This window comes from Lissotriton helveticus, chromosome 6, assembly GCF_964261635.1.
Source record: "Lissotriton helveticus chromosome 6, aLisHel1.1, whole genome shotgun sequence".
Taxonomy (NCBI): domain Eukaryota; kingdom Metazoa; phylum Chordata; class Amphibia; order Caudata; family Salamandridae; genus Lissotriton; species Lissotriton helveticus.
The window spans coordinates 33,314,862-33,337,273 of record NC_136067.1 but is presented as its reverse complement, the minus strand read 5'-3'; the positions used below and the strand labels follow the sequence as shown (position 1 = coordinate 33,337,273).

General features: G+C 46.0%; 1 protein-coding gene across 1 annotated transcript in view; it reads left to right on the top strand.

Annotated features, from left to right (window-relative positions):
* LOC144762155 (uncharacterized) overlaps positions 1-22,412 on the top strand; it is a 269,735-nt gene that overhangs the window by 205,916 nt on the left and 41,407 nt on the right. Inside the window, exons 26-29 of the mRNA XM_078647312.1 lie at positions 1,818-1,895; positions 3,757-3,843; positions 10,314-10,405; positions 21,327-21,412. Of these exons, the coding sequence (XP_078503438.1) occupies positions 1,818-1,895; positions 3,757-3,843; positions 10,314-10,405; positions 21,327-21,412 (343 nt within the window). The remainder of the gene's footprint in view (positions 1-1,817; positions 1,896-3,756; positions 3,844-10,313; positions 10,406-21,326; positions 21,413-22,412) is intronic.

Sequence of the window (22,412 nt, the reverse complement as noted above, 5' to 3'; positions counted from 1 at the left end):
TTCTGTTTCTGGGTAGATTGTATTGTGTCCTTCAGTTTCTGTTTCTGGTTTGATTGTATCGGTGTCCTTCAGTTTCTGTTTCTGGTTTCATTGTAATGATGTCGTTTAGTTTCTGTTTCTGGTTTGATTGTATCAGTGTTGTTCAGTTTCTGTTTCTGTTTTGATTGTAACGGTGTCGTTCAGTTTCTGTTTCTGGTTTGATTGTATCGGTGTCGTTCAGTTTCTGTTTCTGGTTTGATTGTAACAGTGTCGTTCAGTTTCTGTTTCTGGTTTGATTGTATCGGTGTTGTTCAGTTTATGTTTCTGGTTTGTGTTCAGTGTCGTTCAGTTTCCATTTTTGGCTGGGGCACTCCGGGATCTATAGACTAGTGTGTCCCCTGAAAGGACCTGTGTTTGAAATAATTGTCACAGGTCCGAATCCCAGCAGGTCCATACAGCTTATCATCCTTTTGAGGTCGAGCTCGGTAACAATAATCATCTGTTATTCAGTGCCAAGATACCCTTCTGAGTGGTTTTGCACTTTACAAATCCACATATTATGTTATGTTATACCATGGACTAGACAAAGTGGCAAAACACTTTACATAGTTTGCATCACTCGTTGTCCCTGCCAGGGCTGCCAATGACATACCAACACAACTTTTAACCATCGCACTGTGCTTCAAGTGAGACAGTTCCAAATGTTCAATGCCCCCTAAGCTATAAGAATGGCTTGGGCGACAGCCTTTAGCTGTTTTTAATGTATATTGAATTAATAAATAACTGTTGTTCTGCTTATCTCTAAGTTATGCAAACAGCACCACCATGTGGCAGCCTATCATAAGTGCCGGTGTTGACAATTAAGTGCCGGTGCCGAGCACGGCAACCACAGGCTCAAATTAAGCACTGTGCGCCTTCCCTTGAGATCCCCGGTATATCCTTATACACCTTGCTGTGAACTACGAGAGTTTGTACTGGGTTCCCATTTCCAACTGTTCCACGTAAGTGATCTGATGTCCCCATAGGCGGGAAAAATAAAGAAATAATATTACACACTGAACTAGAGAGCATGGACTGTCTACAATATCTCCCGTCTAACGCCGGTCAACCTGCGGGCCACAAACTAAAGCAGCCGAGTCCTCTGGCCTAAAAACAATGAGGAAATAGATAATTATTAGCTTTCATCAAATGGTTAGTTATAGCCCAAATAAGAGGCGACTGCATCTGCTGTGACAACAGGTTGCAGCTGATGCTTAATCCCTTTGCTGCGTTGTTAAATTTGCTGCAGTGCGAGGGGGAGTGTGGGCGTGGTGCGGTGCCGCGGTGCTCATGACGGCTCCCGGCCATCATGAGTCACAGTAGGCGTGTGCTCCCGCCCACTGATTAATTCGCCCACACAGGTGGGGAATTAATCGCACGTCGGCGGAGCGGCAACGTTCGGACGGCTCCCGGCCGTCATGAGCACATGACCACTGTGACTCATGACGGTCAGGAGCCGTCATGAGCATGGAACGAGTTAAAAGCAGGTGGGTCCACACACATCAGACACATGGCAGCCTGAAATCCCACCCCTGGAGGAGCTACTCGCCCCTGACAGAGGCCAGCCTGAGATCTTGAGAAGCCACTCACGCCTGAGATTGGGAAGACTGCCATTGCAGCCAACGTGCACATACATGTCACCCTTTGCACATTAACTGGGACAGAAATCTGCAACTCCGATTGCTTCTGGTAGGGAGTGGGGTTGGGGGAGACCGGCGAAGGAGAGGTCTGGAGTAAGTTCAGCAGATAAAATTAGGGCGTGCAAGAAACCGCACTTACGACTGATCCGTGTCTTCCAGAGCCCAACCAGGAAGGATTTCCAGCTGATGGAGGGGACCCTGGAGAAGAAGCACGTTTTACAGCCTGGGGGAAGGAAGGTTAGTGCTCCAAGTACACCTGGCGCCAAGAAGCTCCTTGTAGCTGATGTTTGTGTTGCATGCACATGATAGCAGCAAGAAGCGCCTTGTAGCCGTTGTTTGTGAGGCATGCCAGCATTTGTTTTACAAGTTGTTTACATGACCATGACCAGAAAGGAAGCACAGATCCACTAACAATGGGGTTGACATTCAGCTCAGTTCTTACTAGGGTCACAGATGTAGTGGAATAACATTCCATGCAGTGAACAGGGAACGGTCAAGAGGACCACTGCCTGCTCAGCTTGTGAAAGGACCGACTGAGTAGTCTCCGGGGTTCCTAAGTGGAGATTTTCTGAGCAGATCTGGCAGCTCCCTCCTCTCGGATCCTTTGATTTTGCATTGGATCCAATCATCAATATTCACTCTAGTTTTGATGAAAGGACACTTATCCAAAGTCGTTGCTGTCCTGATGAAGGTCTACGCATGTGATGCCTCGATGGACTGAAACGTCAATGCTACTGTGCTGATGCAGCATAAATGGACTTTTAAATCTTTTGGTTGCAAGCTGGCTGATTTCTGTTTTATGTTATGTTATGAGTCATGAACCATGTAAACAACTTTTTATTCATGTTGTTTGCCATGAATACTGTTTCTTCTACTTCTTTCCATGATGATTGTAATATACTTATTTTGACATTTATCAATATTTATATGATTGTGAGACCTATCTCCAAGCCTTACTATTGAACATATATTGTTATTTTTAATACAATAATTGATTAACAGAGCACATTAAATACCAATAAGTAGCACAACATTTGGAAATATTACTCAAATTTCAGCGGAATTATTTAAATTTTGCCCACGCCTTATTGTGAGGGGCTGTGCCTATGATGGGCACGGTAGCGAAAGGCTGAGCTAGAGAGGACACTGGTCAGTGGGTGGCGAGCAAAATATTATTTTCTTACTATAGTGTGAGTTTCTAACAGTGCAATGCTGTTAGGGGCCTGGAGGAGGAGAGGCAGACACACACGCCCTTGGCTTACCAGCTATCTCTCTGTGGTGCAAATCAGTTGGTGTCAGACGTGGCCTGGGGCCTGGACGCAGAGGTTTCTTACTCTGCAGGGTTGCAGCTAAGCAGACAAGGAGGTCCTACCTCTCCCACGCAGGGTGAAGGCCTACACGGTGAGCCTTTTACCTGGGTTGGAACCATTCCATCATCTAAGGCACCCATCAGCCCTAATTCAGAACCAGTAGGAATTAATAACTATTGACACGTAGATTATTGTGTATATACTAAGTATGGGCGAAATTTGCGAATTCGCGGTCCGCAAAATCCGCGAATTTGTGCAAACTCGCAATTTTTTTTATTTTGGCGTGTTCATGGGTTTTTTTTTAGCGCGGCTACCACGAACTTACCCATGCGGTTGTTTTTGGGCGCAACCATCTTGTTCGCGGGAGGAAAACAACTCGCAAACTCAGAATCAAGGTAAGACAATGCAGCGCGCGCAAGATTGTATATTTGAAGCGCGAACAAGCAAAAACAATTCGCAAACTTGCGAATTGCGGATTGTTTGGCAATTTCGCGCGATTCGCGGAACGCGAAATTGTCAAAAATCCGCAAATTTTGCGAGCGGGATGAATTTTCAGCCCATGCTTAGTATATACAGTGTACACTTTCCTTTATCAGAAAATCTCACAGATGCTGACATAGGAAAAAATCACAAATGCACTCTTGGTGTGTTGTACATGGGTTTCTTCATAAGTGCTCTTTTCTGGCCATCTTATCATTTTATCCTTTCTTGAATGAAAGATAAATACATCGAAAAGAAGCACTTGAACACACTGTAACTTTATCGCTCTTTTCTTTTTGATGTGGTAGGCAACCTGTCGCGCGTGGACGAAGTGCCACGCCGTGCTGGTGAGACAGACGCTCTGCTTCTATCAGGACCGCAAAGACCCACTTAAGGTACCTATTGGTGGCTACCAGACTATATCGAAAGCCATAGATAGTAATCTCTGTGTTACACAAGGTTGTATGACACTACAACGCGGGCTATTACCACGCGTGCCATTACAACGCTGTTTTTACAACGCAAGTCGTTACAACGACTTGCGCTGTAAGCGCTGGCTAGTGGAATAGTTTAATTTTTCCAACTCCAGCCCACGTTACAGTAGGGAAGGTGTTGGAATAGAAAATTAAACCATTCCCTATCCAACAGTATCCACCCCTCTCTTTTAGGAATGCACGTGTGTCCACCCCTCTCTTTTAGGAATGCATGTGTATCCACCCCTCTCTTTTAGGAATGCACATGTATCCACCCCTCTCTTTTAGGAATACGCATGTATCCACCCTTCTCTTTTAGGAATGCACATGTATCCACCCGTCTCTTTTAGGAATGCACATGTATCCAGCCCTCTCTTTTAGGAATGCACTTGTGTCTACCCCTCTCTTTTAGGAATGCACATGTATCCACCCGTCTCTTTTAGGAATGCACATGTATCCAGCCCTCTCTTTTAGTAATGCACATGTATCCACCCGTCTCTTTTAGGAATGCACATGTATCCAGCCCTCTCTTTAAGTAATGCACATGTATCCACACCTCTCTTTTAGGAATATGCATGTATCCACCCCTCTCTTTTAGGAATGCACGTGTGTCCACCCCTCTCTTTTAGTAATGCACATGTATCAACCCCTCTCTTTTAGGAATGTACATGTATCCACCCGTCTCTTTTAGGACTGCATGTGTATCCACCCCTCTCTTTTAGTAATGCACGTGTGTCCACCCCTCTCTTTTAGGAATACGCATGTATCCACCCCTCTCTTTTAGGAATGCACGTGTGTCCACCCCTCTCTTTTAGGAATGCACATGTATCCACCCGTCTCTTTTAGGAGTGCACATGTATCCAGCCCTCTCTTTTAGGAATGCACGTGTGTCCACCCCTCTCTTTTAGGAATGCACGTGTGTCCACCCCTCTCTTTTAGGAATGCACATGTATCCACCCCTCTCTTTTAGGAATGCACGTGTATCCACCCCTCTCTTTTAGGAATGCACTTGTGTCTACCCCTCTCTTTTAGGAATGCACATGTATCCACCCGTCTCTTTTAGGAATGCACATGTATCCAGCCCTCTCTTTTAGGAATGGGCATGTATCCACCCCTCTCTTTTCGGAATGGGCATGTATCCACCCCTCTCTTTTCGGAATGCACATGTATCCACCCCTCTTTTTTAGGAATGCACACGTATCACCCCTCTCTTTTAGGAATGCACATGTATCCACCCCTCTCTTTTAGGAATGCACGTGTGTTTACCGCTCTCTTTTAGGAATGCACATGTATCCAACCCTCTCTTTTAGGAATGCACGTGTGTCCACCCATCTCTTTTAGGAATGCACATGTATCCACCCCTCTCTTTTAGGAATGCTCGTGTATCCACCCCTCTCTATTAGGAATGCACGTGTGTCCACCCCTCTCTTTTAGGAATGCACGTGTGTCCACCCCTCTTTTTTAGGAATGCACATGAATCCACCCCTCTCTTTTAGGAATGCACATGTGTCCACCCCTCTCTTTTAGGAATGCACGTGTGTCTACCCCTCTCTTTTAGGAATGCACATGTATCCACCCCTCTCTTTTAGGAATGCACATGTGTCCACCCCTCTCTTTTAGGAATGCATGTCTGTCCACCCCTCTCTTTTAGGAATGCACGCGTATCCACTCCCCTACTTTGGGAATGCACATGTATCCACCCCCCTCTCTTTTAGGAAAGCACGTGTGTCCACCCCTCTCTTTTAGGAATGCACGTGTGTCCACCCCTCTCTTTTAGGAATACACGTGTGTCCACCCCTCCCTTTTAGGAATGCACATGTATCCACCCCTCTCTATTAGGAATGCACGTGTATCCACCCCTCTCTTTTAGGAATGCACGTGTATCCACCCCTCTCTTTTAGGAATGTACATGTATCCACCCCTCTCTTTAAGGAATGCACATGTATCCACCCCTCTCTTTAAGGAATGCACAGGTATCCACCCCTCTCTTTAAGGAATGCACATGTATCCGCCCCTCTCTTTTAGGAATTCACATGTATCCACCCCTCTCTTTTAGGAATGTACATGTATCAACCCCTCTCTTTTAGGAATGCACATGTATCCACCCCTTTCTTTTAGGAATGCACGTGTGTCTACCCCTCTCTTTTAGGAATGCACGTGTGTCCACCCCTATTTTAAAGGAATGCACATGTATCCACCCCTCTCTTTTAGGAATGCACGTGTGTCCACCCCTCTCTTTTAGGAATGCACATGTATCCACCCCTCTCTTTTAGGAATGCACGTGTGTCCACCCCTCTCTTTTAGGAATGCACATGTATCCACCCCTCTCTTTTAGGAATTCATATGTCTCCACCCCTCTCTTTTAGGAATGCACGTGTATCCACCCCTCTCTTTTAGGAATGCACTTGTGTCTACCCCTCTCTTTTAGGAATGCACATGTATCCACCCGTCTCTTTTAGGAATGCACATGTATCCAGCCCTCTCTTTTAGGAATGGGCATGTATCCACCCCTCTCTTTTCGGAATGGGCATGTATCCACCCCTCTCTTTTCGGAATGCACATGTATCCACCCCTCTTTTTTAGGAATGCACACGTATCACCCCTCTCTTTTAGGAATGCACATGTATCCACCCCTCTCTTTTAGGAATGCACGTGTGTTTACCGCTCTCTTTTAGGAATGCACATGTATCCACCCCTCTCTTTTAGGAATGCACGTGTGTCCACCCCTCTCTTTTAGGAATGCACATGTATCCACCCCTCTCTTTTAGGAATGCTCGTGTATCCACCCTTCTCTATTAGTAATGCACGTGTGTCCACCCCTCTCTTTTAGGAATGCACGTGTGTCCACCCCTCTTTTTTAGGAATGCACATGAATCCACCCCTCTCTTTTAGGAATGCACGTGTGTCCACCCCTCTCTTTTAGGAATGCACGTGTGTCTACCCCTCTCTTTTAGGAATGCACATGTATCCACCCCTCTCTTTTAGGAATGCACATGTGTCCACCCCTCTCTTTTAGGAATGCATGTCTGTCCACCCCTCTCTTTTAGGAATGCACGCGTAGCCACTCCCCTACTTTGGGAATGCACATGTATCCACCCCCCTCTCTTTTAGGAAAGCACGTGTGTCCACCCCTCTCTTTTAGGAATGCACGTGTGTCCACCCCTCTCTTTTAGGAATACACGTGTATCCACCCCTCCCTTTTAGGAATGCACATGTATCCACCCCTCTCTATTAGGAATGCACGTGTATCCACCCCTCTCTTTTAGGAATGCACGTGTATCCACCCCTCTCTTTTAGGAATGTACATGTATCCACCCCTCTCTTTAAGGAATGCACATGTATCCACCCCTCTCTTTAAGGAATGCACAGGTATCCACCCCTCTCTTTAAGGAATGCACATGTATCCACCCCTCTCTTTTAGGAATTCACATGTATCCACCCCTCTCTTTTAGGAATGTACATGTATCAACCCCTCTCTTTTAGGAATGCACATGTATCCACCCCTTTCTTTTAGGAATGCACGTGTGTCCACCCCTCTCTTTTAGGAATGCACGCGTGTCCACCCCTATTTTAAAGGAATGCACATGTATCCACCCCTCTCTTTTAGGAATGCACGTGTGTCCACCCCTCTCTTTTAGGAATGCACATGTATCCACCCCTCTCTTTTAGGAATGCACGTGTGTCCACCCCTCTCTTTTAGGAAGGCACATGTATCCACCCCTCTCTTTTAGGAATGCATATGTCTCCACCCCTCTCTTTTAGGAATGGGCATGTATCCACCACTCTCTTTTAGGAATGGGCATGTATCCACCCCTCTCTTTTAGGAATGTACATGTATCCACCCCTCTCTTTTAGGAATACACATGTATCCACCCCTCTCTTTTAGGAATGCACATGTATCCACCCCTCTCTTTTAGGAATGCACATGTATCCACCCCTCTCTTTTAGGAATGTACATGTATCCACCCCTCTCTTTTAGGAATTCACATGTATCCACCCCTCTCTTTTAGGAATGGGCATGTATCCACCCCTCTCTTTTAGGAATGTACATGTATCCACCCCTCTCTTTTAGGAATGTTCATGTATCCACCCCTCTCTTTAAGAAAGGCACGTGTATCCACCCCTCTCTTTTAGGAATGCACGTGTCCACCCCTCTCTTTTAGGAATGCACGTGTATCCACCCCTCTCTTTTAGGAATGCACATGTATCCACCCCTCTCTTTTAGGAATGCTCATGTATCCACCCCTCTCTTTTAGGAATGCACGTGTATCCACCCCTCTCTTTTAGGAATGCACATGTATCCACCCCTCTCTTTTAGGAATGCATGTGTATCCACCTCTCTCTTTTAGGAATGCACGTGTGTCCACCCCTCTCTTTTAGGAATGGGCATGTATCCACCCCTCTCTTTTAGGAATGCACTTGTATCCACCCCTCTCTTTTAGGAATGCTCATGTATCCACCCCTCTCTTTTAGGAATGCACGTGTATCCACCCCTCTCTTTTAGGAATGCACACGTATCTACCCCTCTCTTTAAGAAATGCACGTGTATCCACCCCTCTCTTTTAGGAATGCATGTGTATCCACCTCTCCCTTTTAGAAATGCACATGTATCCACCCCTCTCTTTAAGAAATGCACGTGTATCCACCCCTCTCTTTTAGGAATGCACGTGTATCCACCCCTCTCTTTTAGGAATGCACATGTATCCACCCCTCTCTTTTAGGAATTCACATGTATCCACCCCTCTCTTTTAGGAATGCACATGTATCCACCCCCCTCTCTTTTAGGAATGCACATGTATCCACCCCTCTCTTTAAGAAATGCACGTGTATCCACCCCTCTCTTTTAGGAATGCACGTGTATCCACCCCTCTCTTTTAGGAATTCACGTGTATCCACCCCTCTCTTTAAGAAATGCACATGTATCCACCCCTCTCTTTTAGGAATTCACATGTATCCACCCCTCTCTTTTAGGAATGCACATGTATCCACCCCCCTCTCTTTTAGGAATGTACATGTATCCACCTCTCTCTTTTAGGAATGCACGTGTGTCCACCCCTCTCTTTTAGGAATGCACGTGTGTCCACCCCTCTCTTTTAGCAATGCATGTGTATCCACCCCTCTCTTTTAGGAATGCATGTGTATCCACCCCTCTCTTTTAGGAATGCACATGTATCCACCCCTCTCTTTTAGGAATGCACGTGTATCCACCCCTCTCTTTTAGGAATGCACATGTATCCACCCCTCTCTTTTAGGAATGCTCATGTATCCACCCCTCTCTTATAGGAATGCACGTGTATCCACCCCTCTCTTTTAGGAATGCACATGTATCCACCCCTCTCTTTTAGCAATGCACGTGTATCCACCCCTCTCTTTTAGGAATGCATGTGTATCCACCCCTCTCTTTTAGGAATGCACATGTAACCACCCCTCTCTTTTAGGAATGCACGTGTATCCACCCCTCTCTTTTAGGAATGCACATGTATCCACCCCTCTCTTTTAGGAATGCTTATGTATCCACCCCTCTCTTTTAGGAATGCACGTGTATCCACCCCTCTCTTTTAGGAATGCACATGTATCCACCCCTCTCTTTTAGGAATGCTCCTGTATCCACCCCTCTCTTTTAGGAATGCTCATGTATCCCCCCCTCTCTTTTAGGAATGCACGTGTATCCACCCATCTCTTTTAGGAATGCACATGCATCCACCTCTCTCTTTTAGAAATGCACATGTATCCACCCCTCTCTTTAAGAAATGCACGTGTATCCACCCCTCTCTTTTAGGAATGCACGTGTCCACCCCTCTCTTTTAGGAATGCACGTGTGTCCACCCCTCTCTTTTAGGAATGCACGTGTGTCCACCCCTCTATTTTAGGAATGCACGTGTATCCACCCCTCTCTTTTAGGAATGCTCATGTATCCACCCCTCTCTTTTAGGAATGCTCGTGTATCCACACCTCTCTTTGAGGAATGCACATGTATCCACCCCTCTCTTTTAGGAATGCTCGTGTATCCACCCCTCTTTTTTAGGAATGCACATTTATCCACCCCTCTATTTTAGGAATGCACATGTATCCACCCCTCTCTTTTAGGAATGCTCATGTATCCACCCCTCTCTTTAAGGAATGCACGTGTATCCACCCCTCTCTTTTAGGAATGCACGTGTATCCACCCCTCTCTTTTAGGAATGCACGTGTATCCACCCCTCTCTTTTGAGAATGCTCCTGTATCCACCCCTCTCTTTTAGGAAGGCACATGTATCCATCCCTCTCTTTTAGAAATGCTCCTGTATCCACCCCTCTCTTTTAGGAAGGCACATGTATCCACCCCTCATTGTAGAGATTACCCCACGGGTCCTTGGCAGTGGTTCAACCCTCTCTTTCCTTCTCCCCCACAGAGCTCCACTGGCGCTGTCCCACTGAACCTGGCGGGGGCGCTCTGCTCCTTGGATATGGAGTATACCAAGAAGAATAACTGCTTCCGGCTACAGTGAGTCTTTTTCTTACCTCCCAGGGTGAGGGTGTGTGCTGGAGGGGAGGGGTCTTGTCCTGGAGGAGAGGGTGGTCCATGATGGGGAAGGCTCCAAGATTATATGTGGGGTTCCAGGTGGGACCGGTGAGGGGCCCTGACTTTTTTTGTAGGGGTTCATGCAGTGCCCTATGAGAGGCCAAGTGTACTGAGCAGAAGGGGTGGTGTCTATGCAACAAAAGGATGTTGGCATACACTGGAGAGGAAGGGGTCTGCACACAGAGACAGATGGTAAGAAATTGCACTAGTTTTAGTTGGGGTGGATGACAACCCACCCCAAGGAATAATCACAACCCTTGTCTGGGCGAACCCTCAAAGTCACTAGATTAACCGGAGATCAACTCCCCAGCATTCTATGGCACAAAGCAGACAAAACAGCGATAAAGTCAAAAGCAATACAATAAAAATCACAAAATGTATTTTAAAAAAACAGAGTAACATGTAATAAAGAAAATGAAACCAAATTGACAACAATTCAATAAGGGTAGCCTGAGATATGAATTTTTAAAGTTTTAAGCAAAAAATAGTGCAAAAATTCAAAAAGCGCAAATAGTAGTTAATGGTCATGGTACACTAGAACCTAGGCACACTATGAGGCAGATTGCGATGGAGTGTGATTCGGATGCACCAACTAGGTTTGTCCCAGTCAAAGATTGTGCCTTCTGATTTGAGTGCACTAGGGCCCACACGCATCAACAATGCGATTTGCGATTCCTTATTAGCGAAAAATAAGGATTCGCTAATAAGGAATTGCAAAAGGCTATGCAAGAAGAAATCGCTAAAAAAATAGCGATTTCTTAAAATTCCTTAATTGCGATTCTCTAATTGAGAATCGCAATTAAGGAATACCTCCCCATTCATTCGGAATGAATGGGAAGAAATTCGCAATTTGCGATTCTCAATTAGAGAATAACTAATTGAGAATGCAATTTCAATGGTGCGAGGGTGTCAAAAGAACACCCTGTTGCACCCCTGAAATCTGCCTAAAAGGAAATCTTGCACACACACATGCCCCAAGGGCATGTGTGTGTGTAAAATGGAACTTTGAAAAATGCACTTTAGTGCATTTTTCTACGTTTTCGCAAAGTACCATGAAGGTCAACTTCATGGTAATTTGCTCCCCTTATTAGCGAAATCGCTAATTTTTTAAGTTTGATGCATTGCATTTAAGGAGTCTCAATTTGAGATTCCTTAAATGCAATTGCAATTTAAGAAATCGCAATTTTGCGATTTCTTAAATTGCGAAAAGTACAAAAATGATGATGCATCCCAAAAGTTCAAATTGCATTCGCAAACGGCCGATTTTTGCAATTCACACCATTTGCGAATGCCATTTTCAATGATGCATGTGCCCCTAAGTCCCAATCCTCCACAGGTGTACACTTCAGAAGACCCCCCCAGGGCCTCAGGGGAGACACTTAGAGACTCACAGGGTGTCAGTCAATGGCCAACTGCAGGGTCCAGTCTTGGTCCAGTTGCCATTGGTTAGCTGGGTACTTCAAGGAAAAGGCCTCTTGAAGGCACACATGAGGACAACCAATTGACCCTTGGAGTTCATTTTGTTGTCCTGGGTGGAAGAGGGGGCATGTCCAGTACTTCAGAGCTCCTCACAGGTCACAGACCGCAGGCCCAGTCCTCTTCTGATCTTCCGCATGTCCAGAAGTGTTCTGACGTAGATGCTTGGAGATGCCACATTTATGCCTGCCATTAGCTAGTGGGCGTGATAACTCTTGGCCTCTCGCTAACCAATCGAGTAAAAGTTATAGGGACCAACCCTAACAACTTTTTCAGTAGTTTCTGTTTGGCTTACTGCAAACTGAACCAAAATGCAATATATCGGGGCCTTTTCAAGATATCAAAAGTCTTCAGCCATCCTAAATACTGTTTAGAGAAGGTACTGTACCCATAATAAACCCAGTGGCGGATGTCTGGTACGATGAAAGCAGAGTCCTTTAGCAACCAGACAGGGGATCCCCATGAATTGTCTTGACATCCTGTTGTCTCACCTTTCAAGTATGCCCCAAGTATTATATGTAAACCCCGCAGGCCTGTCAAGCAGGATTTGACATTGAAGTAGTATTGACACTTGAGTGTGAAAAAGGAAGCCCACAGCCCCTACCCTGCATACTCGGTGGAGGTCAGAGGAGTCATGTCTTTTCGTTCAGTTCAGCCTGTTGTCTGCTCCTAAGAGGCATTTTATACCTATTCACTCCTATTCAATGCTAATTAATGCTAAAAGCTTGAGAACCAATGTAAATTAGCCTCCAGGAGCTTCAGGCATGGAAAACGTAGCTTCTGAAAAGTTACTTTTACTTAATATTTATTGAAAATCCGACTTCACCCTTACATTTTTTTTTTTATAACTATTAAAAATATTTGTTTAATTATTTTTCTTGCTGCTTACATTCACAAGATACAGTTTTAGGATTTTAATCTGCCCTCTGGTTTTCTAAATTGGACATCTAGGCCTGCCACATTGAAAATAGCCTCTGGGCGCTAGTCACTGGAAGAACTTATTAAAATTACATTTCTACATGCCTAAAATATCATGCACCCTGCCTTGTTGGCTACAAGGCCTATATAGGGGAGACTTATTAAAATGTAAAAGCTTGATTTTTACTTGTCGAAATGGTTTAATTTGACAGCTCGAATTACAATTCTTTATACTGCTACAGTCAGGCTGCAGTGGTAGGCCTGAAGCCTGATTTGCACAGCCACTGTAGTGGGAGGGGCAACTGAGGCCGCAGACCACTAGTGGCATGTATCTTCCAGGCCCTGGGTACACTGTGTACCACCTCCTAGGGACTTATAGGTAAATTATATATTCCAATTAAGAATATGCTAATTCGACCAAGTGGAGTGTTGCAAAGCCAGCAAACATGTAGGGTGCAGCAAACGCGGAACTATTCAGGGTGACCACAGAGAAAAGGCTATTTCCTAATTAGATGGTCAGATATGGGACCCGGAGAGCCCCAGTTTATGGATTGGTGTGGGTTTTAAGTAACAGAATGGGAGGGTTTCACGCAATGGCTAGAGGGTGGTCCATGGAGGACACACGAAGAGGTGCAGTGGAGAGAGGGTCGTCCGTGGGGGAGATGGGTAGAGGTGCAGCGGAGAGAGGGTGGTTCTTGGAAGAGACGGGAAGAGGTGCAGTGGGAATGGGTGGTCTGTGGAGGGTACGGGAAGAGGTGGATGCAGTGGAGGGGGGGCTTGAGCCAGGTTACCAACTTGCTTTATTAGAACCATCATGTAAACTGCACTTTTTTAAACCTGCTAAAGCGCATTGGGTCGCGCCAACCTTGCCTGGACTCTGTGTGGTCTCTGCTGACTTCTCCTGACACCTTGCAGCACCCGCTCCGCGGGTGCCGCTGCGCCATACCAACGCGAGGAGGAACAGTCCGGGAGACCGGGGAAACACTTTTTCGGCGTCGGCGGAGGGCTGCAGGGCTGCGAGCGTGACAGGGACTCCAATTCCCAGGAGTCCCTGACAGACCGTGGTCAACTTCCGGTCCGCTCTCCCTGCCGGCCCGCCCCCGCCCACCGGAGTGCATTTTTAAACCCCTGGCTGACAAGCCCTCACTGGGACACTTTTTTAAACCTGCTAAAGCGCATTGGGTCGCGCCAACCTTGCCTGGACTCTGTGTGGTCTCTGCTGACTTCTCCTGACACCTTGCAGCACCCGCTCCGCAGGTGCCGCTGCGCCATACCAACGCGAGGAGGAACAGTCCGGGAGACCGGGGAAACACTTTTTCGGCGTCGGCGGAGGGCTGCAGGGCTGCGAGCGTGACAGGGACTCCAATTCCCAGGAGTCCCTGACAGACCGTGGTCAACTTCCGGTCCGCTCTCCCTGCCGGCCCGCCCCCGCCCACCGGAGTGCATTTTTAAACCCCTGGCTGACAAGCCCTCACTGGGACACTTTTTTAAACCTGCTAAAGCGCATTGGGTCGCGCCAACCTTGCCTGGACTCTGTGTGGTCTCTGCTGACTTCTCCTGACACCTTGCAGCACCCGCTCCGCGGGTGCCGCTGCGCCATACCAACGCGAGGAGGAACAGTCCGGGAGACCGGGGAAACACTTTTTCGGCATCGGCGGAGGGCTGCAGGGCTGCGAGCGTGACAGGGACTCCAATTCCCAGGAGTCCCTGACAGACCGTGGTCAACTTCCGGTCCGCTCTCCCTGCCGGCCCGCCCACCGCCCTCTATCACTTCCTATATCTAGGGTTAAATCTCCCGCAGCGCGGGACGCAGCCCGGGACAAGACCGGGCTAAGAGCGGGCCGTTTGAGGCCGTTCGAGGACGGCAGAGGACGGCCCCGGCCCTTATCCCCCTATCGGCTTTACCCAACATCCAAGGTAGGCGGGATAATTAACCGCTATTGACTTTTACTAAAAACTGATACTTCCCAACTGTTTGGATACAAGAAACATTTTAATCCCTGATAGGACTTTGATATCTGCATAGATTATTTGTGTAAATTACCGTGTTTAGTTGCTATCTCCCATAATTGTTCCACGTAGAAAATATGCCATTACGTTCAGGCAAAACACGCATTGTCCAAGTTCAGACCCCTAAAGGAGTGGTTTCGGGGCCATTGGATGTTTTTATTTCTCGTGCCACAGGTATACTGGAAAAAGAAATCGCTATGGTAGAGAAACGTCTTTCAATTGACCTACTTAGTGAAAAACGCTCTTCACTGGGTAGGCTGGCTACGATCCCTAGCCCTGTGACACAACCCCATGCAGCTTTTAATTGTATTCATTCAGCAACCATTGAGGCTCTAGTACATATAGATAGTGAAGGGGTTGACTTGCCCGTACATATGCCAGGCCATGTTGAACATAATCTAGATGATTCTGAGGCGAGTAGAGAAACTGCATCTCAGGTTAGTTTTGAATCAGACTATACCTCAGAAACGCACCAATCATCTCCCGAGCCCCCTAAAACAGTCTCCAAAAGGGTAATACAAATGAACACCGTCGGTGCTGATATGGCAACAAGGAAGAGAAAGCACAACACGAATTACCTAGAGGGGAGAGAACGAAAAATGCCCAAATTAAAAGTAAAAGAAACCGCAGACAACTGCCATGGCAATCCAACATCATTAGCTATGGGTAAACCGGACGATAACAAACACTGTCCCAGTACTTTTCCTAATATCCCTTGCCCTTCCCTTATCTCGCTTGGATCCTCTGACCCCTGCCCCACCTGTCAAAATAGCGATGAATCATTGTTGGTTAAAATCGAGGCTTTGATGAAAAACCTCTTATTGCCTGTTCTAGAGCGGACCAGGTTAATGACCCAAAAAATTGAATCCCTGGAGGCAGTAGTAAACACTAATTCAGCCCTACTAGTATCACTAACTAGCTTGAGCCAAGGGGGGGCTAATCTATTACAACCAGCAAACAATGCTCAAATAAATACTTCCCCATCTTTTAATAATAAACCCCTTGGGGTAGTAATTAATGGACCAATGAGGGGAGGAGATCCTAAGGTTGCACCTAAAAACACATCAGTGGCCGCATCCCAATCATCGCAGAAAAAGCAGTCTGTGGCCAAACCTGACAGCTTAATCCCCGCTAGACCCCACTTAACTAGACCACCATCCCTGGCCCAACCCAGTCTGAATACCCCTCGGTCTCTTTTCTCAGGGCCTCTAGCTAACCAAAAACGTAACACCTTAAAACCCCCGGTTGAAAAACATCATAGAAATACCAAGTCACGGGTTGATCTCCCTACCGAGGCTGCACTATACACAATAGTTTTGACTGGTGTAGCCCCCCTCCAACCCGGTAAGAGGGAGACTTTTGATGATCTACGAAATAAGGTGACCTTTTGGTTAAATAAAAACCGACCGCTACCCCCCTCACTGCCCACTGAAATTCTGTTTGTGAGAAGGGTGGACTGGGTGGGCCATGGTACAAAAGATCTGGAGGGCGATTGTATACTGATCTCGTTTAAGGATCCTTGGGTAGTGGAAATAATTGGTAGAAAAGCGAGGTTTGCCAGACAGGGGGATGTTCAAACATTGAGCCTATCATACTTTTACCCGCATAGGCAGAGTAGTACCCAGATGGGTCCTAGACTTGGCCAATCCAACATTAGGAGTTATCCAACCATGAGGACTCCCCAGCCTACCCTCTTCCCATTTCTTTCCAACCAATTCGGCCCATTATCTGGTCTTGAGGCCAACGATTGACTTCATTCTCGACCTGGCATAGTAAATCCAGGGTCTCTGCCAGCTAGGCCGTGTAATGAGCCTTCGCAGTTTGTAATTGCAGAGGTAGAGCAAATGGGGGCCCCAATAATAGCAAGTACTACTAGACTACCCTTAAGGGAAGTAGAAGCCTCCCGGAAGACAGGGAAAAATTGGAGCACCCCTGGGTGCACCATAAATGGGTGTGATGCTGAGAATAATTCGGATGCTTTAGTAGCCCTGGACCTGGTGGTACACCCTGTGACCCACGCTCCAGAACTACTTACCATTGTCTTTTGGAATGTTGCAGGGGTTAAAAGTCGTATTCACTCAGATGACTGGCTGGAGTTTATAGATAAATATGATATCATCCTACTCCAGGAAACCTGGGCAACTGAACCAATATTTAGGCAGGGATATACTAACTTTTTTAAACTTGCAATTAGAAGTCCCAAAGGGAGAGCTTCAGGGGGCTTATTGATCTGGGTGAAACAATCCCTGGGATTTCACTCTACAGAAATAACATCACATAACTCCGACCTCCTTATAATTAGGTTGAGCAAGACTGGTTGTCGGGATATGATTCTGATTAATGTATATGCCCGAGGCTTGCCAGGAGGTCGCTCCCCTCTCCTGTTGGAAGCATTGGATCCCATTTTAGACGATCTTGATAGTGATCTTGTAACCCTCCTGGCTGGAGACCTAAACTGTACCTTTGAGCCATTGCTTGACTCAGGGGACAGTTGGGGCTACGCGGAGGATGCAGTATGGGGTATCCCTGAACTGATGCCCTGTAAATCAGTAATGGCAACGGAGGCAGCAGTGAATTGGACGGCTCTTTGCCTTGATAGGGGCTTTCGGGCTGTCAATGGCCGCGCCAAATCAGACCAGGAAGCAAACTTTACATTTGATAACGGGTTGAGAAAAAGCCGTATCGATTATATCCTATTAAAAGTAGGAGACTGGCCTCTTATGATGGACATGGAAGTTCTCCCCCGCCCAGAAAGCGACCATAACCCCTTGTCCTTAAAATTAAAATTACCAGGTTTAGTGAGAGCTGAGAACCCTGGTACTGCACAGACTGGGGATGCCTTCCTAACCAATGATAGGAAGAGATTAAAATGGTCCAAAATAGTGGAGGATGTTACTTTAAGGGATGAGGTAAATATAAAAGTCAGCAACACATATAGTGAAATGCTGGCATATGATCATCTGGGGGATAATCACGAAATGGCCAACCATATTGTTAACCTCCACAATCGTTGTTTTGCTGACCTCAAATCCCTGCTTTCAAAACCACGGCCTAAGGCAAACCCCAAAATGCCGATCTGTCCCAAGAAATGGTATAATACTAAATGTAGGGAAGCCCATACCAAACTTATAAGGGCAGTTAAGTCCAGAGTTATGATCTCAGTGAAAGAAGCTAGATCAAACTATAAGAAAACGCAGTGGGAAGCTAAGCGGGTGTGGGAGGATAAGCATTGGTCGGATTTATTGGAGGCTACCACTTCAAACAATCCCATTAAGTTCTGGGAAATAGTTAAGTGGGGGAAAGATCCCGATGCATGCATCCCCGTAAATCATGTGTCCCCTGTGGAATGGGTAATGTTTTATTCGACCCAGTTTTGTGCCGAAAACCCTAATCCCCCCAGCATTATGGCGATGGTATCCAAGCCACCCTTGCAAACTAGGATTATTACCTTTTCGGAAAAAGAGGTCGAACTGGCTATAGGTCTTACAATGCGAGGGAAAGCACCGGGCATGGATCTCATACCAGCCGACCTGTTTAAAACCGACCCCGCTTTATGGACACCCTACCTTACTAAAGTGGCTAATTCAATAGCCGCTGGTGCAAGTATACCAAAATCCTGGAAGGGGGCTGAGATATTACCCATCTACAAAAAGGGCAGTAGGTCAATTCCGGGTAACTACCGCCCAATTAGCCTCATTGATACAACCCAGAAACTTATTGCACGTATGATTTTAGGTAGGGTCCAAGGATGGATCGAACTAGAGGACATTCTATCTCCAATGCAGGCGGGCTTCAGATCGGGAATGAGCACCATTGACCAGGTGTTCAGATTTTGTCTGATCTACTGGAAGGTGGTTCAGCTTGGCGGTGGTACAATCTACGCAGCGTTTCTTGATCTGAGGTCCGCGTTCGATCTTGTCCCTAGGGATAAATTGTGGGGAGTTTTGAGGAGCTTGGGAATGCCCGAGGAGCTATTAGTTTTAATAGTCAAATTGCATGAAGACAATTTTGCGAGGGTGAGATGGGGTGGCCAGGGGCAGGTGACGGAACACTTCCCAGTAACCAGGGGTGTCCGCCAGGGGTGTGTTTTGGCACCTACCCTTTTTTTTATTGTTTATTGACCAAGTGGTCAAATTTTTTAAGGATACCCCAACAGACGCCCCGATGCTTGCAGGTCAGCGTTTCCCGATGCTCATCTTCGCTGATGACACTCTTCTCCTTTCCCGGACACGCTCTGGTCTTCAGCGGGCATTGGATCGGTTTGGGGAGTTTTGTGCCATCAGTGACCTTAAGGTGAACGTCGGGAAAACCAAGCTTATGGTATTAACAAGGAATCGCCCTGTCCGGTGCGCAGTTAACATGGGTGGTGTTAAACTGGACCAAGTGGAGAATATGGTGTATCTAGGGGTCACCCTAGACAGTCGTCTGGGATGGAAAGCACAAGTCGAAGCTCAACAACTAAAGCTTGCCCGCCTTACCGGCTGCCTATTAAGTGAACAAAAAAGATCTATCACTAAGCGGGTTTGTCCGGTTCTCAAGATCTATGATGCTAAAATTAACCCAGCAATTTTATATGGTGCAGATTTGTGGGGTTATATGGATCTTATGGGTTTGTACAAAATACAATGCAAATTCCTGCGTAACCTAGTGGGTTTGCCACAGTCGACCCCCTCTATCCCTCTTTGCTTGGACATGGGTTGCCCCCCGATTAATGAGATGGCTAAATTTAGATTGGTTGCTTTTTGGAGGCGTTTGTGGACAACCCCTGAACTTACCCTATTTGCTACTGAGGTAGCCGAAGTTAGGTCACTCGGGGGTTCAGGTAAAATTAAATGGTTTAAAATGGTAAAATCTATCCTGACGGATATGGGGCTAGAGCAACTTTGGACATCCCCTTCTACCAGCACTTTTCCATCTAAATTAGCATTTAAGGAACTGTACTGGGCCACGCTCCGTCAGAATAGAGTCAATGCCTCAAGCTCTACCAATCTTACGGGTAGGTTCCTGTCATTTAAGTTGGACTTGTCCCGTGAACTCTATTGGGATTCAATCTCCAAAACACTGGACAGGAAACTCTACCATCAGTTTCGGGTGGGTGCATTACCATTGAATATTTTCACTAATAGCTGGAAAAAGAGTACTGTGGATCATTGCAGATGGTGCCCAGGCCACAAGGAAACAATAGGACAATTCTTGTTTGCTTGCCCTAGATATCTAGCACCCAGAGCCAAATGGTTAAAGCCACTGTTTCAGCGTATGCCCATAAGAAAATCTGAAGAGGCTATTCGTGTATTAACAACTAACACCTCTGAGTTCATTTCAGTGTGCCTGGCTAAATACCTGGGGTGGGCCTGGATACTGAGGTTGAAACCGTAGTATAACTACTGCATTGACCATGATAATGCTCCCCCATGATGTACTGAGCTCTATCAAAACAGGCTGCTCATTTCTGCTTATGTTATCGTAAACTGCTTGGAATTTAATTGTAAACTTTTGTGCTTTTATTCCTGAGCTTAATCTTAGTATTTTTTTTTTTTCCCAGGTTTGTCTTTTTTGTCATTTAATACTAGTTTTATGAATCTAAAGATTATGTATTTTTTTAAAATAAGCCCTGTTTGTCAAATGTTTGTTAAATGTTTGTCTTTTATGATTTTTTATGAATCGAAATAAAGACTTTAAAACCTGAACCTGAACCTGAAACTGCACTTTCTATGTTGCAAACCATTCTCATCTAGCACTTTAGTATAATTGTCTCTAGTGAGTTTTACAGGGACGGCCCCCCTGAATGCCTTTAGTGACTAGCTAGATTGCCAGGACCAGGAGACAGATGACCTTAGGTTTGCAGTGGGAGGGACAGACACATGGACAGAATTGCAGTGTCACTTTTACAACTCTTTGGTTGTCATTAAATACTGAACCAAGCAGACGTGTCCAAATTCTCACGTCAAAACCTTTCTCTCATCCCACCCTTCCCTCCTTGCTTTCACCCTCTCTTCTTTCTCGCTTCCACCTTCTTTCCTGCCTTGTGATCCTCTTTTTGGCTGTTTTTCTATTTCTCTCTCCCGCGGTCTCTTTTTACTGTTCTCTCACTCCATTTCTCATTTTCATTTTCTCTTCTTTTTCGCTCAAACGATTTCTCTTTCCCCATTTTATTCTCTTCTGATTCTCTTTATCTGTTTCTCATTCTTGTTTTTTTAACTCCCCCATCTCGTCACTTCGCTATCACGTCACCTCTTTGGCACTCTCTCTCTCCTTCTTTCTCTGTATCTGTTCCTGTCCTCCCTCTCTTTATCTTCCTATCTCTTTCTTCCTCTCTCTTACCTCCCTGCACTGTAACTCTCCTTTGTTGTCCAAAACTATCTATTTTCTGCTTCTTACATCCTGTTTTCCAACTCTCTCTCACTACCTTGCACCCCCCTATTGCACCCCACAATTGCAGGATGCGAGACGGCTCCGAGGTTCTCTTGAGAGCCCCCACCGGCCCCCTCATGGAAGAGTGGATCTCAAAGATACAGATGAATTCAGGTGAGGAGCGGCTCCTGTGGGACATGTATGATGGGAGAGAACATGTGTGTGCTGGAAACAGATCTCCATGGTGTGTGTAACGAGCCGGGTCTGGTGGCTCAGTGGACTAAAGCAGCCACTGCAGGGGCCTGTGTTTGACCTCATGGTCACAGGTTCAAATCCTGGCGGGTCCACTCAGCCTTTCATCCTTCTGAGGTCGATAAAATGAGTACCATTGAGTTGGGTAACAATAGACATCTGTTATTCAGCGCCAGGACACCTATGGGTAATCGTGCGCTTTACAACTACACCTGTTATGTTATGTTACGAGTGAGTCACGAACATTTAACGCTTTAACAGCGTGCGGGTGTCCTAAAGGGTTGGCGGGGCTGTGTCGGCCATTAGACGTGCGCAGCACCAGCGAGGTAGCGCTCGCGACATCCAACGGCCGACGGCAGCACGCAAGAGGTTAAAGTAGCAGTCCTGTATTCCTGTTTTACGTTCTCTTACTTGCTTTCCTTTATTAGCTTCAAAACATCTCAAATAGAAATAAAATGGAAATATTCAGGGAATATTCATTTACAGTTAGTACAAATGGGAAGGTTTGTGCCATCTTTGTACCTTTACTACTCAGAAGTTGGATGTATAAGTACCACGTCACAAAGTTATGAAGCATATGATGGCCTGACGGCGGCAGACCACCCAAAAATCGTAATCAGGCTCTAAGGTCCCGATTCACAGAACTAACTTACGACAAAATCATAAACTTACTACTTTTGGTATTCACAGAAGACATTAAGTAGTCTTAAGTTAGGGTTTTGTCTTAAGTTAGGATTTTATCTTACTTAAACTTAAGTTTGTCATAAGACAAAATCCTAATTTAAGACAAAATCCTAATTTAAGACAAAATCCTAACTTAAGACAAAATCCTATTTTAAGACAAAATCTTAACTTAGGACAAAATCCTATCTTAAGACAAAATTCTAATTTAAGACTACTAAATGCCTCCTGTGTATACCAA